This window comes from Procambarus clarkii, unplaced genomic scaffold, assembly GCF_040958095.1.
Source record: "Procambarus clarkii isolate CNS0578487 unplaced genomic scaffold, FALCON_Pclarkii_2.0 HiC_scaffold_123, whole genome shotgun sequence".
NCBI lineage: Eukaryota > Metazoa > Arthropoda > Malacostraca > Decapoda > Cambaridae > Procambarus > Procambarus clarkii.
In genome coordinates, this window is record NW_027189156.1 from 1,867,916 (window position 1) to 1,887,424 (window position 19,509).

A 19,509-nucleotide genomic window follows, 5' to 3' on the forward strand; every position below is an offset into this window, starting at 1 on the left:
TTAACATAGGTACAAAAAAGAAACATTCATTCACGAATGTGCCCCCACACCCACCATGGAGCCACAATTAGAGGCAGGACACCCAACAAGAAGCTATCGCCGATCATGCCGGGGCCTCCTAGGGGTGCGTCGTGAGTATACGCCCCACAAACGTCACCTTAAGAACCGTCAGTCCGTCGAGATCGGGTTCAGTGACGAAAGGGGGATTGACAATAAAAGGGTCCCCTTGCTCGAGACGTTGGGTACTACAGTTCTACGGGTGCAAGAGTATGCCTCCTCAAGCACCCGGGTGTCAAAATAGAAGAAGTCCAAAGGAATAACCAAAACAAGCAAAAGGTCGGCAGGAAACAACAAGCAGATAGGAGAAGAGGGGGAAGAAAAACGAAACAAAAGGAAAAGGAAAAGTTGTTTAGCACAATTTGAGAGGACAGCAGCAGGAGCACAAAGCTACAAATGGACAGAGGACTGTCCCAAGGAGCATCACACTCCGGGAGCCGCCCACTCAGCCCCCCTCACGGCATCAACGAGCTGAACGGAGAGGGGGGGAGGAGCGACCTGGGAACCGTGGAACCTCACACCATTGGAGGACAGGCGTTGTGGACAGGAGTGATTAAGGTAGATCATATTTCCCTCCAGATTCTCCTCGATGTTTAGGCTAGATAGGCTGGTAGAAATACATATACATTATTAGTATGTTTCTTATTACATTAGTGCTAGAATAGGCTGTAGGGCAGTCAGTATCTTCTACTGTTTGGAGAAGACAGTGTGTGGATGACGTGGCAGTTGGTGAGGCAGCAGACGACGCTGATGAAGCTGCCCTTTTCGAGAGGGTGCTAGTCCCCCCATTGATATTTGCCCAGTTGACATAGTTGCCAGAGGTGGCAAGAGAGCTGCCAACGTTCTCCAGAGTATCTATTTCATATTTCCACCCATGTATTATTCTATATATGTTTATTGTAGTTTTCGTTAGTAAATTTCATACAATTTTACTGACGTGTTTATGTGCGCCCTCAATATATTTGAGCATTAACGAGTGAAACTATAGCACCATATATGAGCAGTATTATTTCATATGGAAATATCCTAGTGGCTGGCACAGTTGGAGCAACACTGATGTTTATGGAAACATACCCGTGGCTGGCAATCCTGTTTTAATACTAAGAGAAGCAACATGTAACACTGTCAGGCAACAGTGTAACCACTGAACTGCACTGTTGGGGACCTTGTGGATAGTCGAGTAACATAGGTGTGGACGAGGGACCTGTGACTCCTTTGTTATGGCAAGCAAGACTGAGAAAGTGCTGTTGCCGCACAAAGCGACATCTTGAAGGTAAATCTGAGTCTTCTTCACTTTTCCGCGACACAAGGCTGGAATTGCTGGTAGCAGTTCCCCCGTGTTTCGACTGAGGGACTTCCAGGGCGATCAGTGGCACCCAGGTGTGTGGGAGCATAGACCTGCGGCTGTGGGCATGACGTGGTCCCCATCGTAGGGACCGATAGACTCTGGTAAGTTATGCGAGTCGGACAGACTAACCCCTTTTTCCCTTTGCCCGTCCCACTCCCTGTAAAAATACTCACAAGCATTGTGAAATTAGACACATTAGAAACATGCACTTTCTTTTTATTTTCCATTTAACCAGACTGAGCTACAGCAATGTAGCTCAGTCATTAAATACTTAATTCATAATGATGTGCTGTGGGGAATCTTAGCACAGTATCCAAAATTTGTGTACTGTGGGTAATGCAGTCACACGAGTGTAAAGTAAGTAATTATCAAAAGAAGGCACCAAACAGGGAAGGATATGTAACACTATCAAATGTGTGGAATAATCAGAGTGTGCTAAACATCACCAAGGATGCCAATACGAGAACAGAAATGCATAAGGCGATCAATTTCAAAAGTATTTGATTCACCAAGAAGTCTATCAAGGGACAAGCGACAGCGAGGGATGGTCAGAAAACAAGATGCACGTTCGTTCTGGAAGTCAGGACATTCAACAAGGATATGCACAACTGTAAGAGGGACATTGCGATTTGGACAATAAGAAGCATGACGGCGCTCCATGAAGTAACCCTGAGATAAGCGTGTATGGCCAATATGCAACCTCGCCAGAGCCGTTTCCCATCGCCAGTTACAGTGGTAGGAGGAAGGCCATGAGGACACATGACTTAAGAGTACGCAGTTTGTTACCAGTAACAGGACACCAACAATCGCACCCAGATGCGATTCATCAGTGCTTCGTTAGAGATGGCTTGATTAAAGTGAGAAAGACTGCAGGGGGTAAAATGTTTACAATTGCTAATAAAGAGAACCTCAACACTTTCCTCTCCCAATGTGGTTTGTCTCGCCTTATTACCACTCTCAATGAATCGACTTAATTAACCCCCTTGTCACCTACTGCGGGCTAGGTATCCTAAGTCTCCTTGTTTCACTTTTTAAATTAATTTTTAATTTACTCTTTACTAGTCATTTACTGGACTTAATTGAGTGCATTAATATTTCTTTAGGTCTTATTAATTATACAGTCATAACTGAACTATTTATAGTTAATAATCATTAGCTTAAATTTGCCTGTGTTTATTATTCAACTTTTTTCTTTGATTTCATTTATTACCTAGTTTGTCTAGCCTCGCCATGCTCCCTTACTTCATTGTACCCCTGGCTTTGCCTGTACCTCAAATTGCAAATTGTTACTTACAGTGTACCTGAGAGTACTTGTAAGCAATCTACCTCATTTTACTTTTTTTGTTCATTTTGTTTTTGTATTGTATAGTCTTGTTTATATATTTTTCCCCCTTCTATATCAAAATTCTATTTTGTAATTGCCATTCTTGCCTTTTTTTCCTACAACCAGCTTTTTTATGCAGACAAGTATAGACCCAGAACTAAACCTCTTATCCACTATCAATGACAATCATCACTTTAATGATCAAAATTGCAGATATTTTACAGCACATGATGTAAACAATGTATTAACACAATCACAATATGTCTGTAATCAACTTGAACGTTAGATCCCTAGGTAAACATTTCGATGATGTTAGTGCCTTGATTGAAACTATTGACAACAAATTCTCTTATTATACTTACTGAAACGTGGTTGAAAGAGGATACTACTCAACTCTTTAACATGCCTAACTACGCGGCAATTCACAACTGTCGTCAAAATCAGAGTGGTGGTGGTAGTGCTGTTTACTACAAGAACTAACATGCTTAAAAGTAATTAGAACTAGAGACTGCTGTGGGGAGTATATCTTCGTCAGTTTCAGAGTCAAGGATGCCGAGTCTGTCCTGTCTGTGGGTGCAGTTTATAGAATTCCTAACACTGGTGTGTCCGAATTCAACTCAAACCTTAGAAATCTAATACTAGATAACAGACTGAACAAAAACTATAATTATCGCAGGGGATTTCAATATTGACCTCTGAGAGCCTGAACACCCTACTGCTGTTAGCTTCCTCAACTGTATGAATTCCTGCTTCCTCATACCCTTAATCACTAGACCTACTAGAATCACCGATAGTACTGCTACGACTCTAGATCACATCTGGACCAACATAACCTCTCCGCTTACTTCAGGTATAATCTCCGATAGCACTACAGACCATTACCCCACATTTCTCTTAACTAACATTAGCAAACCACCTCTAGAGTCAAGGGAATTAAGCTTTAGGCTGCACAATGAAACTGCTATAGACAATTTTATAACTGCTGCTGATAATGTCAACTGGGAGTCCGAGTTAGGTAACTTAGGGGACATCACCCTAGCAGTGCAATCTTTTCTACAAACAACTCTTAGCCTTTATAACACCCACTGTCCTATGCTAACGAAACAAGTCACAACCAAAAGGCTTAACAATCCTTGGCTTACAAAAGGAATACTTAAATCCATTAATAAAAAACATGACCTTGAGAAGAAGTATAGGTTAGGAACCGTCTCCAGAGAATTCTCAAAGAATTACTCGTTATTGCTATCTAAAATAATTAGACGAGCCAAAACCAAGTACTACGAAGATAAATTTACCCAAATAAAGAGCAACATTAAAAAAAACTTGGAGCACAATTTCACAAATATTGGGATCCAAGAAGATTTTAAATAACAAACCAACACTCCTGTCCAATAACGATGGTCGACTTTCAGCCTCTGATTCTGCTATTAAGTTCAATAGGTTCTTCTCTTCCATTGGGACATCCTTTGCAAATGATATTCCATCTTCCAGTACTGATGTTAAGGACTATCTTACAGGTAACTATCCACAGTCTCTGAACCTAAAGCCTACTAATTCCACTGACGTTAATGAGATAATCCTTTCCCTTAAAACCAAGTCTAGTGCCCTTGAGGAGATACCAACTTTAATTTACAAAAAAGCCTCCAGATCTTTAGCCCCTGCTATTGCATTGCTCTTCAACAAGTCACTTGAACTCCAAACCTTTCCAGATATGCTAAAAAAGCGAGAGTAACCCCTGTCCACAAATGTGGTGATCTCACAGATGTTAACAACTACAGACCTATATCAATCCTGCCTAACTTGTCAAAAATATTTGAAAAACTAATCTACAAGCAGCTTTACTCTTATCTAGCCAAACACAATATACTTAGCTCTTGTCAATATGGTTTCAGACCCAAAAACATCATTAACGATGCACTTATTAATATGATTAACTTGATTCATGCAGCTCTTGATAAAATTGAGTTTCCTGTTGGGTTATTTGTGGACCTGCGGAAGGCTTTTCACACTGTCAACCACCAAAACCTTCTTCTTAAATTACATTATTATGGAGTCAGAGGACACTCCCTACAATACCTCAAACCTTACCTTACTGACAGGCTCCAGTATGTTTCTGTGAATAATTCAATTTTTTCCACCTTACCCATCAACATTGGTGTTCCTCTGGGCAGCATACTTGGCCCTCTCCTCTTTCTCATCTATATTAATGACCTTCCAAATGCCTCCCAACACCTCAAACCAATTCTATTTGCTGACGACAACCTTCATTTACTCCAGTCCTGACCCTCTTGCTCTAAATGCCACAGTAAATACTGAGCTAAATAAAGTCCATCTTTGGCTAACTGCCAACAAACTCACCCTTAACATTGACAAAACTTTCTATCTTCTGTTTGGCAATAAATCCTCTAATGAAATAAATCTCAAAATAAACAATACCCAAATTTGTAATAAATTAGATGACAAATTCCTTGGCGTTCTCATTGATCACAAGCTGAATTTCCAGGGACACATTCTAAATATATCAAAAAAAGTTTCAAAAACTGTTGGCATTCTTTCTAAGATAAGATATTATGTACCCCGCCCTGCCCTGGTGACTCTCTATTACTCCCTTATCTATCCATATCTCAACTATGGTAATTGTTCTTGGGGTTCTACTACCCAAAATCATTTACGTCCTCTAATTACTCAACAAAGCTGCCATTAGGACAATATCCAACTCTGGCCCCAGATATCACTCGGTACCCCTACTCAAATCTCTGAATATGATAGATATTAAGTCACTGCACATTCTCTCATGTGAATTATACATATATAAAACGCTGAACTGTAATGCCAATCCTGACCTCAAAAGCTTCAATGAAGGTTGTAACAGAGCCTATGAGCACCACACCAGAAATAAATTCAGTTTTGATATTCCATGAGTACGACTTAAACTATAAATGCTCTACAATAGTAGAGCATTTATACACAAGGGATACAATACACAAGGGACCCAGAATGTGGAATGACCTTCCCAACCATGTTAAAGACTGTACTTCTCTCAACCAGTTTAAGATAAAAACAAAGCACTACCTAATAAATTCCCTGTAACCTACCTTACCCCTCTATTGTCAACCCATGTCTGTTTTCTTAAACAACACTGTTTGTCGACCTATTTGTATTTGTGCTGCTTTTTCAGCCATGTTTCCCCCTTTTTATCTTTATTTTTATTTGTTCTCAACATATTTTATTCTTTATACTCATTTAGTATTAAGTATTAGTCATTAATGTGTTCCCTGCCCAAAACGCTTTGCGTAATAGTGGCTTTAGGCATTGTATGTACTAGCTCTATCTATAAATCTATCAATTTATGTAAAATCACTTGTATGTATGTACCTTACCTGAATAAACATTTTATTTTATTTATTATTTTTTTTATTAATCCTGCTAACGGGTAAGGATGGAGGAATGAATTACTGAGTAAATGTCTGAATAAGGAATACCTTTATGGGAGATAGGACAAGAGCGGACAGCTTCCCTAGCGGCAGCATCCGCACACTCATTTAAAAATCACCAATATGGCTGGGAACCCAACAAAACTCAACTGACAAATTTACTGGAAATAAGAAACAGCCAATGTTGAATCTCGACGACCATTGGATGAACCGGATTAAAGGACCCTAGAGCCATGAAGGCACTACGAGAGTCAACGACAACTACAAAAGAAGATTGACAACGAGAAAGTAAGAGACGAAGAGCATTGAGAATAGCATAAAGTTCCGCTGTCAAGATGCTAGTCTCCGGAGGTAGGCGACACATACAAGTGCGATCAGGAAAAAGAACAGAGTAGCCTACACCGTCTGCAGACTTAGACCCATCTGTGAAGATGGAAACGGAGCGGGAGTGAGAAGAAAAGTGCTCAAGGAAAAGGCGTTTTAGAACCGTAGGAGGGGTAAAAGCTTTAGTGATACGGGTCAAGGAAGTACAAAACCGCGGAAGAGGGACTCTCCACGGGGGCAAAGAAGGAACAATACGAGGAGAAACATTAGAAATACGAACGGAAAGAGAGTACTGTAGGCGAGATAACCGGACAGAAAGTGGGAGGTGGTGAAGAGGAACAGGAACCGCAGGAGGGGTAAAAGTTAAAGCACGACAGAGGCGAGAGGAAGGATGTTGAAAGGACCGCGCAAGATAGCGAAGACAGTAGCCATCACGACGGTCTTGGAGAGACAGGAAGCCAGTGTCAACATACAAGCTAAGGACGGGAGTCGAACGAAAGGCACCAGAACTGAGGCGCAACCCAGTATGGTGCAAAGCATCAAGACGGCGAAGAGTAGAAGGAGAAGCAGACGAGTAAGCAGGGCAACCATAATCGAGCTTAGACAGGACGAGAGAGGAATGTAAAGCAAGGAGAGTGCGCCTATCTGCCCCCCCAAGAAGTATGGGACAAGACCCAAAGGAGGGTAAGGGCCTTAGAGCACTCAACACGGAGGTAAGAGATATGGGGAGACCAAGACAAACGAGTGTCAAGGAATAACCCCAAAAGCTTCGCGGAATCTTTGTACTCAAGGGGATGACCATAAAGTGACAGAGGGACGAAGAACGACCCGTTTCCGCATAAAAGTCATGGCACAAGTCTTAGAAGTAGAGAACTTGAAGCCATGATCGGTGGCCCAAGACGACACGGCATCAATCGCAAGTTGAAGCCGGCGTTGAAGGAGAGGCGAATCATCACCCTGACAGCAAAGGGTAAGATCATCGACATAGAGAGCGGAGAAGACACCTGAAGGAAGAGAGGAAAGAAGACCATTGAGGGCAACCGGAAAAAGAGTAGTGCTCAGAACACTACCCTGGGGCACACCTTCGTATTGCTGAAAAGAGGCAGAGAGCAGTACCAAGCCGCACACGAATGGAACTACGAGAGGGGAAGCTCTGGAGGGAGAGACTGAGGTTCCCACGAAGGCCAAAAGAATGAAGTTGAGACAGAATATGATACCGCCAGGTAGTGTCGTAAGCCTTTTCCAGGTCAAAAAGGACGGCAACAACGAAGGTTTTTGCAGCAAAAGCAGTACGAATATAGACCTCCAAGTTCACCAGGACATCTGTTGTGCTGCGGCACTTGCGGAAACCAAATTGAGAAGGGGAGAGGTGGTGATAGTGTTCTAAGAACATCAAACGAACGTTAACCATACGTTCAAAGAGCTTGCAGACAACTAGTCTGCAAGCAATAGGGCGATAGGGCGGAAGTCCTTGGGGGATGACCCGAGAGACCCTGGTTTGTGAACAGGAAGGACAACAGCATCGAGGAGCCAGTCTTCAGGGACTGACGACGACTCCCAGGCCCGATTGTACAGACTCAGTAAATACCGAGACGTGCATGGAGGAAGATGGCAAAGCATTTCATAATGAATGCCATCTGAGCCCGCTGCTGTAGAACCACAAAGGGCTAGGGCAGACTGAAGCTCAGAGAGAGAAGGGATCATTATAGGGAAGGTGAAGCCAAGTAGAGAAATTTAAAGGACGAGATTCAAGAAGAGGCTTACGAAGAAGGAAGGATAGGGAGAAATGAGAACCAGAACTAACAGGAGAAATGGGAACCCAGTTCGGTCGCAACCTGCAACGGGTCTGCCACAAGAGCACCATGTAGGCGAAGGACCGGTGAGACATCGGGAACGAACTTGCCCGTAATCTTGCGGATACACTTCCAGACCAGTAGGAGAGGAGTTTCAGACATAACGGTTGAGACAAGACTCCCAGCAAGCACGTTTAGCCGCACGGATGGTCCTACGGGCCACTGCACTCTCCTTCCGAAACAAAAGAAAAGACTCGACTGTCTGCCGGTGGCAATGTCTCTTCCAGGCTGCACGCTTATAGCTGACAGCCTGAGCACAGTCCATATTCCACCAGGGAACGCACTTCCGCGTTCCCCAGAGAGGAACAGCGAGGAATAGAGTGGAGGGCAGCGTCAAACACAGTGTCATAAAAAAGAAGGAGGGCGCGAAAGAGACAGGATGGAGAGGTCGGAAATAGTAGCACGGAGAATAAAGAGGCGCCAGTCAGCCTCGGCAAACTGTCACCTAGGGAAGAAGAGAGGAGGGCGAAAAGAGAAAAGAAACAAGGATAGGAAAATGGTCACTGCCATGGAGGTCATCAAGGACCCACCACCCGAAATCTAAGGAAAGGTATGACGAGCACAAAGATCGAGACAAGAAAGGGAGCGAGTCTGAGTTCAAATGAGTGGGCTCACCAGAATTAAGAAGGGACAGAGAAGAAGAGAGGATGAAAGGTTCAAGGAGGCGACCCCGGGTGTTTGTCAGCACATCCCAGAGGGCATGACGGCAATTGAATTCACCCAGCAGGAGCACAGGCTCCGGCAAGGAGTCTAGGTGTTGTTTAAGATCGGAAAGAGAAAGTGGGGGGGAGAGAAATGTGAGAAACCGTGTACCATCTACGCAAAAAGACATGGGCGGCAGAACAGTGGAGAAAAAAAGTAAGAGGACAAAGGGAACATCTGAGCGAATCAAGAGAGCAGAAAATTATGGACTCCAGCGACATGGGGGTGGGGGAGAAAAGATTAGCCACGGAAGCGACCAGGACGAGCAAGCATCGGCTCCTGGAGAGAGACAAAGGGGCGAAAACTGAAATGAGAAGTTGGAGGCAAAGGAAATTTGCGTAAAATCCACGGATATTCCATTGAAGAAAAGACATCAGCAAAGAGAGAGGAGAGCAACAGAGCAAAGAAAAAGGTGAAGGAACACAGCACGCCAAAAAAAAAAAAAAGCACAGTCAGGATCAGGGTCAGCGAAGTCAGGGGGCATGGGTAAACCGAGTAAAGGAGGTAAAGAAGCAGGACAGACCAGAGGTGGACGAGCAGGGTCTGGAGGAAGGGGAGGAGGGGGCAGAAAGAAGGGAGCGCACCTCAGCAAGGGCAGTAACCGAGATGGAACCGGGAGGTAAAGAAACCCCTACAGTAGGAACAGGGGCTCCACCACCGAAGCAGAAGGGGAAGGAACGATAGAATCAGAGATAGGGGGTAAAGAAGAAAGCAAAGCCTTCTTACCGACAGGGGAGGAGAAAGGAGAGAAGCCAGGTTTCCGCTTCCGACTCCAAGATACGGGCGTCCCAGCAGCAATGTACTGGGCAACAGACTCCAGCGTCTCGATAGGACAAGAGCGAACAACAACCATCAGGAGAGCGATGGACGTCGGCCGCAAGTCAGGCGGCGTGGAGAGCCAAGAGACGGACGAGAATGACGGGAAGGAGGACTAGAGCGAGAGGCAAAAGAAGACATGACAGACTGGGTAGAAAGAAGGGGAGCCCTTGACAGAACCAGGAGGGGGACCCTTCGGAACAGAACGGAGGGAAACGGGCGGTGATGGTGGGCGTGTCCGGGTCCAAGGCTCTGAAAAGGTTGTGAGACTGATGAAGGCGGGAAGGACGAGGAGACCAAGAATGCACCACGTGAGCATAGGAGACACCAGCGAAAGAGGGGAGACGATGAACTTGGCGCAGAGTCTCGGGAAAAGACAAACGGTCCCGATGCTTCAAGTTGAGGACAGCCGCCTCAAGTTTGTAACGAATACACACATGGGAGAAGGTACGGTGGGCCTCACTGCAGTTTAGGCAGCAGGCCTGGGGAGAAGTGCACTCCAACTTAGAGTGACCCTCACTTCCACACAGGGAACAGAGAGAGACAGGACTAGAGCATTTGAGGGCACCATGCCCAAACCTCCAGCACTTACTGCAGAGCCGAGGAGATGGAATATATTCTTGAACGGAGCATCTGGCACCAGCAAGAATGATGGTAGGACCCTTCTGCCCCGTCAAAGGTAACCTTCGCAACCCGAAAGGGTAGACTGCGATGACCACGAGGGGGACGAGTAAATTTATCCACCTGGAGGACAGAATGACCCTGGGCCTCGAGGATATGCTTGATATCCTCGCGGCAGTCCTCGAGATCCCTAACACCAGTTGCAATATGGTGCGGGAGGAGAACAGTGCCAACACTGGCATTTAACCGAGCGTTCTTCAAGACCCGAACAGGGGTCTCGCCAAGGCAGGATAAGGCGGCCAAGCGAGTGGCCGCATCCTGAGAAGGAGCAGCAACGACACGGGTACCAAGACGGGTGGGGTTAAAGTTGATAGAGGCATCCACGGAATCGACAAGATGCCTACGAAGGGAAAAATTGCTAGGAGTTTAATCCAAAGGTTGGAGGTCAAAGTACTTAGTCCATGTAGCAGGACCAAACAAAGCATGGAACGAAGTTGGATGGGAAGGGAGCATACGAGAGCGGCCGTGGCGGGGACGGCGATGAGAACCCATAGAGAGAGAGACGGGTCGAAAGGTGCAGTAGTCGCAAGAAGAGATGGAGCCGTGCAAGGGAACGAGACAGTCACCACAGCAGGCTTGAGGCTCTACCCAACCACAGAGGAGGGAGGGGAGCAGGGAGGAAGAGTCCGGTCTGGGCCTAAACCGGGTCCTGTAGCGGAGGCTACAGATTGCAGTCTTCCAGGACGGTCCCACTCAGGGGCCTGGTCGCCCATCATGAGCCTGGGTAAGAGAAGTCAAGTCGTAATCCATAGAGCAAACTAATATATAAGGGATGGGACCGGGAAACAAGGGATACCACCTACTAGGGCAGCCGAGCGCGGGCCAGTGCAGGAAGGGTGTGTTGTCCCCAGCGGTGGTCCCCCATTTCAACAGTGGAGTCCTACTTCGTTCATTCTCCCACACTGGTGCTAAGACCCCAGTCCCCCTATCACCCCAGCCTGGACACCCAACCATCCACTCGGGGCGGCCTCTCACAGGCGACCCCTCCAGCGGGTGGTCCGATGGCTGAAGGCCCCTACGTGGTGCCCTTCAGCACGTATACCACCCAAAGAGGGGGCAGGAGAGGGGGCACAGGCAACCCACACCGGTCCCAGGGAGGTGTACGCGAGCCCCTCACCACGGCATGGAGGCACCACGGAGGTGATAATAGGTATTCTCCAATATCACATACTACACACCTAGTTTTGCATACGTAACTATTTCACTCTTATCCATATCTATTGTAGTATCTGCCTGGGGATCAACCACCCTTACTCAATGACAATCAGGACAAATTTGTCTCAAACACTACTCTGCTCTTGTATGCAAATCTTTAAATATGCTAAATATCAAGCCTGCATACTCATCTGTAATGACAATCTAATGATGTTTTGAAAACAGATCTGCAGTGCCAATCCTAACTTTATGTTCTTTGTTGAAGGCTTTAATATGTATGGACAACACTAGTAAAATCAAATTTTTCTAGAGAAAAATCAAAAGCAGAAATACTATGCAAAGTACAGCATCTCTTACAGATTGCACTTTGAATTTCACAAGTAGACAATAGGACGGCAAACCTTCAATCTCTTTTTAAACGGAACTTCGAAATGGGTCACAATAACTCATAGGAGTAAGTGCCAGTTAGTGTCCTATGTAAAGGTGTAAATATAAAAATTAGCTACACAAACTTTGTAAAACTACACTATAAAAAAGAAGGCAAGAAGGTTTTGTAGTCATGGCTGAACACATTTTAATGAATAAAAATCATTTAGTGTCTACTCGAAACTGCGTTAGCTTAGCAAGACAGTACACCGATATTATTACCCTCAATCCTGTACACCTTTCATTCAAAAGATAATCCAGTTGTCAAACCTGCAAGATATAGGGCAAGTTGGATAACTAGACCGTTACAAAAGGCATACTAGTTGCGACATTAAATTAATGCTCTAGGGGTGGAATATTTTAACATGCTTACAGCGCCATTGGAAGCAAGAGAAACGAACATTGAAAGCATACAAGATGTTTACTACTAGAACATGACCAAAACTAAAATTAGTGTAACCGCTTAAAAGTTTTAAAACTTCCCTAAAGCACAGGCAGAAGGTATTAATAATTTTGCACAATAATTTTTTTTACAAGTACCGGTTCCAAACCTGCATAAAAACTATACGCCATAGCAAGATGTGCACAATATTCTAAGCCTAAAGTCCTTAGCCAAAACTTTACAAGTTATGCTAATAATAAATAAAAACCACTACACTTTTCAAACCAACCTCTTACCAGGTTGAGAGCAGCCGCAACGAACAACCTAGCTGATCAATCCAACTAAAGGCCTGATCAAAGGGCTGTAGGGGAACACCAATGCTTTGAATTTTCAAACCAAGATAGTTAAACCTTGGTAAAGAATTGGGGGGGGGGGACAGAGGGTGTTCTAAAGTGGAGTTGCTGGGGAGAGAAGTTACATGTTAAAGACTGTAACGGTTCTATTGTTACGTAAAGTATGGTGACAAATAAACACAGACACTAAGATACTATATATATATTTGGTCGAATATACAGAAGTACACAGGTGATACGTTGGTGTGAGTTGAGCGCACTGAGCGTTGGTACAGTATCTCGCAAGTGTCTGCTCTAGACCACACTTGAAAGTAGACTAGTTAATGTTTGATATTCTTGCCGCTTATATTGCTCGGGCAACACCTCACCGTGCTGCCCGGGCAACGCCTCACCTCATTCATCTCCAAAGGTTGACAGGAATATTAACACTATATTTGGAGCGAGTATATTATTGGGATAATCTACTCGCTACAAGACTTACAGTCTAAAATTGTCTAAATTTGAGCTTAAAATGGTTCCGACACCGTTTTATCCTTATTATAGGTATATGGAAAGTAATAAATTGCATTAATTTCTTTAATATTTTAACAAGTCACCTCCAGCGCTTAACACCTAGACTACATTGAGGAGTTCTTAAAGATAATCTATACTAAAAATTAGGACTATAGGAGTGTAGAGTAAATACACAAGGGGTGGAGGAAGCAAGCTTATGATAAAGTACAAACAGCAGGCAGTCAACAAGAAGTAGTCATCAGCATATCTGACGAGGGCAGCAGGCAGGGTAACGTTTGGTCAAGTCTTCTTTGCTCAGGCGGCATCCATTTTGTACCCCTATCACACCGCACCTAAGTACGAGCAAGTATAAATAGCATTTTACTTTAAAAGTTAGTTTTTAGTCCATATATGCGAGAAACTGGCTTACTTACGATGCGAATTGTACGTATGTTTTACCACCGGAAGATATACACTTTCCTACTTCACAACGTCGAGGAATACTCTTTTCTTCCTTGAAGGAATATCCCACGCCCTTATACGTACACCGATCTGGGTTACCTGAAAATTTGAATCTCATCTCAGAGCGAAGTAATATTTAGGTGTAACCCGTCACATTAACTATACAAATGTAGAGCCCAATTTTAACAGGCGACACCGTGATGACCTCGTTACATTCTTACTTGGATCAAGTTCAGCTTCGGCGAGAGAGACCGCTGCCAGGCTACTGCCGACAGGTGTCAGTAGAACAACCAAGAACATCAGCTTCGCCGCCATAACTGCAACAATAACGCTGTATCAGGGAAGCACGACCCTCTATCCAGCACCTTCTGCGACTACTGTCCGCCAGGTTCACCATGCTGGCTTATATAACCTCGCGCCCAGTGGTACACCCTCCTCCTCCCCTTCCCCCTCCCATGCGCTAACACCCTCCAGCCACTACTGTTAGCTAGTTACTTAGGTCTTGGCTTCAACATGAGAGAAAAAATCCACCTATGATAACAGTATTCTATATTGTTATATTTAGTGTGGTGTATAGTGACATATATTCTATACAGTATGATGATGATATATCTATATAGTGTGCTGTTGTATCTGGTGTATGAGGGGTAACAAGATTATATAACTGGCTAATGATAACATCACATGTTGGGTTCAGTGGTTTGTCTACTGTACGATAACTAAACTCTCATATATTATGATATAACATAAGATCTAATATGATATAACATAATGATCTCGGAACCAAATCACAGTTTAATTAAATAATAATATTTATGTATTTAGACAAACATACTAATATAAATAGGATACAAGAACTGTGGAGAACTCCTAGGTAAGACAACAATATTGCCTAAAGCCACTAATATGCAGAGCGTTTCGGGCATAATGTGGAAACAAATTGGTAAACATTAGATAAACTCAGTGGAGTAACTCTTAAAACTAAATGAGACAAAACACATTTATGAATTACAAAAAGAAATTAATAAATTTAAAATTTTTACGTTATAATTGGAACTGTAATAAATGCAACAGAGTTAATTCCCATCCAGTGGGCAGCGGTGGATAGGTTACAATCACTTAGTTACTGCCTACAGTTAGCAAACTGGAGATATTTCTGATAGCAGATAATTTTGAATGAAATAATTACACATCTCTTGAATTAAGGCGAATTACCAGATACTTATTGCCGAGCAGTAGTAACATCTAGGAGTCCTCTGATTTTATTGGATGAACCATAGATGTGTGGCTCTTCTTGCATGATAATATGATGATAGATGGAATTACTGGTGTCAATTTCACTTTGCCTCAGATCTACAAGATTTTGTTTAAGTTCTTGGTGTACTATTGCTCTCAGACTGTTTAGAGACAATCCAAGGTTATACTAAATTTCGTCTTAAAGACAGATTCTTTGGCTAACTCATCAGATCTATCATGCATTCGAAGATCAACATGAGATGGAATCCACATGAAAGGAACTCTGTTACCATCATTAATAATTTTGCTGTATTTGTGTCTAGCTTCAGACACGAGCATATTACAGTTATGTCTTAAAGAGTTGAGTTTAATTAAGGATGATAAAGAATCACTTACAATTACTGTATCAAGTTCGAAAACCTGTACACATTTCAATGAAAGAAGCAAGGCAAATAGTTCGGTCTGAAGGGTAGGGGCCCAGTTGTTTATACGGACTCCCCACTCAAAATATAAGCTATCTCCCAATGTCAGGACAACTGTACTTCCAGCTGCACCCGTGGGGCGGTGTAGGGATCAGTGTATATAGTTTGAGAGAGAGAGAGAATGCTCTGTGGACAGAGAATCAATATGGCTTAAGGCGTTGAACTTTGCTTCAAGACGATGCTTTGGCTTATGTCTAATTTGCTTCTTGGATGGAAAGGGAGGGATTAAAATTGGAAAGGGTGTAATCTCCCACGGTACAGGAAAGTGCCGTTAATGTCCCTTTTGGTACAAATTATATATCTGATACCTTCTGAGTTCAGTTACAGTTTTAGTTATTAATTTTGAACAATGTTGACCTTCTGTTACGACCCTGGGTTCTCCAGTGGAAACCAGAGGTCAAAATTGAGCTATTAAACTTTCTAGTAGTACAGTTGAGTGCATCTCGAACGGCAATTGTTTGTATCTTCCCTGCCAGACGTAAGACTATTATTGCTTCTCAAAGAGCATTTAAAGACTGAGCTGGGGGTTGATTATTAAATAATAACATAGGCACCAACTTTGCTTACTAATACTTTCTAATCAGTCATAGAGTAACAATACGTTGCATAGGGGAAGATCTTTAATGTGCTTAGCTGCACGATCAATTAGGCTCCTTCCGGCACCACGACATGAGGGAGGCCAGCTGGTCGCTAGGAGCTCTCTCTTCTCTGGCTGGCATTCGTGCGGACGAGACCTACTCTGTGGCTGCACCCCTAATCTTCTCCCTTCTCCTCTTACTTATTTCCCTTACCCGTTCGGCTTGCGTAATGCCCCTGCCACGTTCCAAAGACTCATGAACTCTCTACTCGCTAAGGTGCCAAATTGTCGGGCGTATTTAGATGATATTGTGCTGTTTGACAGTAATTGGGCTGACCACATAGCTAGGTTACGCCAGTTGTTTGCCATCTTGAAAAGGGCAAATCTTACCTTAAATGCTAAAAAGTGTCATTTTGGCCAAGGCACAGTGACGTACCTCGGTTATGAAGTGGGCCAAGGAAAAGTGTTACCTCGGCAAGATAAAATCAGTGCCATTCTGGAGTATCCAGTACTAAAGTCTAAAAAGGACGTTCAAAGATTTATCGGTATGTGTGCGTACTATCGACGTTTTTGTCAGAACTTTTCCAGTGTTGCCACTCCTCTCACAGACTTGTTGCGGAAAGCCGTTAAATTTAAGTGGTCATCAGACTGTGCAGAGGCATTTAAAAATTTGAAATTGATCTTAGCTTCCGCCCCAGTGCTTGCTAGTCCAAGGTTCGACCGACCGTTTAAAATTCATGTTGACGCGTCTGACTCGGGTGCTGGTGCAGTGTTGTTGCAAACTGGGGATGATCAGGTGGAACACCCAGTATATTATTACTCTGTGAAATTCGACAAGGCGCAACGCAATTATTCAGTGGTAGAAAAAGAGGCGTTGGCGCTAGTGTTAACATGTAAAAAGTTTGAAGTTTACCTCGCAGGTAATATAGTGGAAGTGTACACGGACCATAACCCACTAGTCTTCCTGACTCAGATGAAGGGTAAGAATAAACGCATCCTCAGGTGGGCGTTGTACCTACAGGACTTCAATCTTTCCATTACTCACCTACCGGGCAGACTCAACGTGATAGCCGACGCTCTGTCCCGGTTGCCTGAATAACATTCATCTGAGCCACAGAAAGCCATTTACCAACTGTCATGCTTTAGTTAATTTTTTTTTAGGTTCTCCTGTGACATTAAATATTCCGTGTCCAGTTTATTTACTTCCCTGTTCTTTTATTTTTTTTGTGTATGTTTTTTTTTTTCTCTTTCAGAGAACTCCTTTGTATTTTTTTTTTGCAGAGAAATTGTTTTTGATTGATTTTTTGTTTTTGTCATATGTTTTTTCTTTTTATTCTCTGTAAACTCTTACAAAAAAATATGACTACTATTCTAGTAGTCACATTTTTTTTTCTCTGAAGGGGGGAGGAGTGTTACGACCCTGGGTTCTCCAGTGGAAACCAGAGGTCAAAATTGAGCTATTAAACTTTCTAGTAGTACAGTTGAGTGCATCTCGAACGGCAATTGTTTGTATCTTCCCTGCCAGACGTAAGACTATTATTGTTTCTCAAAGAGCATTTAAAGACTGAGCTGGGGGTTGATTATTAAATAATAACATAAGCACCAACTTTGCTTACTAATACTTTCTAATCATTCATAGAGTAACAATACGTTGCATAGGGGAAGATCTTTAATGTGCTTAGCTGCACGATCAATTAGGCTCCTTCCGGCACCACGACATGAGGGAGGCCAGCTGGTCGCTAGGAGCTCTCTCTTCTCTGGCTGGCGTTCGTGCGGACGAGACCTACTCTGTGGCTGCACCCCTAATCTTCTCCCTTCTCCTCTTACTTATTTCCCTTACCTGAAGTTCCTGTACCCTTAAGTTAAGTACGGGGCATTATTAAGTGTACCTACTCTGGTAGTAACGATTGGTGAGACCTGGGGGTAGTATTTGCCAGTGTTTTGGGTACCCCTAAGTGTTGTGTTTTGTATTAGGGTCCCACGTGGTTTCTCTACCCTAAGCTGCATCCAGCTTCAGTGCTTATCCAGTAGTACTTTACCCTAGCTTGTTATTAGTGTAAACCTTGTATCCTGCCTAAGTGGACCAAGGTTTTTAACGTAAGATAGTGTGGTAAAGTTATTATTATTATTGTTATTGGTGTGAGTGTATATGGGGGGTTGTTAAGGGGTTAATAAATAAGTACATGAATTACAGAGTATCCCTTCTTCCTATGTGAGAGCGCATTGATCAACCCTTAGACTAACATATATGGCTAGTAGCAAGTTATTACTACTGTGAATAGTTTATTTTGGGGGCCGGGCCTTTTAGCTCTCCCATATTTGATACTCTGTCTTCTAACTACCCTTACCCCTTAATAGTACCAGTACCCATAGAAGCCCCACACCACAATTATTTATAACACCTTCAATAAAGAAATTCTGGAGGGTTTCTGTGCAAGGGTTAGGATGAGTTAGCCTAAGCATTTTTCTACCAATTTGACAGCTAATTTGAGAAACACGATCAACGACGGTCGGAATATTAAGTTCCTTTCTCACGTTAAGTATCTTAGTATTACGAGGGCACATTACTCAACGTTCCGTTCTTCAATTGTTCAAACCCTCCAAGCTTTCTTTCAGGCACTAAAGCAAGCAGAGGTGCAGCATAATCTACTAAAGATCTAATTTATGCATCAGCTCGGTACTGAAGGATAACAGTGGCTATTGATGTACCGCGGTGGTACATCATTTTGACAATTTTGACAGTGACACTATAGCCTTAGTGATAACTTACAACAGCCTTGAGAGCTCTGAGCCACAGAACGGGGTGTCGGTGATTGGCTGAGGTTGGTGACGGAATGACCAGCTTGGGAGGGTCCTAGGAGACCACTACCACCTGGTGGCAGGGTCCTGGGAGACCACTCCCGACTGGTGGCAGGGTCCTGGGAGACCACTCCCGACTGGTGGCAGGGTCCTGGGAGACCACTCCCGACTGTTGGCAGGGTCCTGGGAGACCACTGCCTCCTGGTGGCAGGGTCCTGGGAGACCACTGCCCCCTGGTGGCAGGGTCCAGGGAGACCACTGCTCCCTGGTGGCAGGGTCCAGGGAGACCACTGCCCCCTGGTGGCAGGGTCATGGGAGACCACTGCCCCCTGGTGGCAGGGTCATGGGAGACCACTCCCGACTGGTGGCAGGGTCCTGGGAGACCACTCCCGACTGGTGGCAGGGTCCTGGGAGACCACTCCCGACTGGTGGCAGGGTCCTGGGAGACCACTCCCGACTGGTGGCAGGGTCCTGGGAGACCACTCCCGACTGTTGGCAGGGTCCTGGGAGACCACTGCCTCCTGGTGGCAGGGTCCTGGGAGACCACTGCCCCCTGGTGGCAGGGTCCAGGGAGACCACTGCTCCCTGGTGGCAGGGTCCAGGGAG

At 44.2% G+C, this 19,509-nt stretch overlaps 2 protein-coding genes across 2 annotated transcripts in view; one reads left to right on the forward strand and one right to left on the reverse strand.

Moving 5' to 3' along the window:
* Positions 1-9,977, forward strand: part of LOC138360836 (cilia- and flagella-associated protein 251-like) — a 67,348-nt gene extending 57,371 nt beyond the window's left edge. The window contains exons 4-5 of the mRNA XM_069320352.1: positions 9,408-9,661; positions 9,775-9,977. Coding sequence (XP_069176453.1) covers positions 9,408-9,661; positions 9,775-9,977 — 457 coding nt within the window. The remainder of the gene's footprint in view (positions 1-9,407; positions 9,662-9,774) is intronic.
* A 3,440-nt stretch (positions 9,978-13,417) lies between these two features.
* Positions 13,418-14,181, reverse strand: LOC138360832 (uncharacterized). Its single transcript, XM_069320347.1, has 3 exons — positions 14,031-14,181; positions 13,782-13,908; positions 13,418-13,700 (listed from the first exon to the last, which is right to left on the reverse strand). Exons 1-3 carry the CDS (start codon positions 14,122-14,124, stop codon positions 13,607-13,609), a joined length of 315 nt encoding a protein of 104 aa, XP_069176448.1. The 5' UTR covers positions 14,125-14,181; the 3' UTR covers positions 13,418-13,606.
* Positions 14,182-19,509: the final 5,328 nt, after the last annotated feature.

Bases quoted from the DNA above. Each gene is read 5' to 3' on its own strand.
- LOC138360832 (XM_069320347.1), bottom strand. From the start codon at position 14,124: ATGGCGGCGAAGCTGATGTTCTTGGTTGTTCTACTGACACCTGTCGGC. The intron at 13,909-14,030 runs GTAAGAATGTAA...TCAAATTTTCAG, and splicing joins CGAAGCTGAACTTGATCCAA to GTAACCCAGATCGGTGTACG. The intron at 13,701-13,781 runs GTAAGTAAGCCA...GCTCGTACTTAG, and splicing joins ACATACGTACAATTCGCATC to GTGCGGTGTGATAGGGGTAC.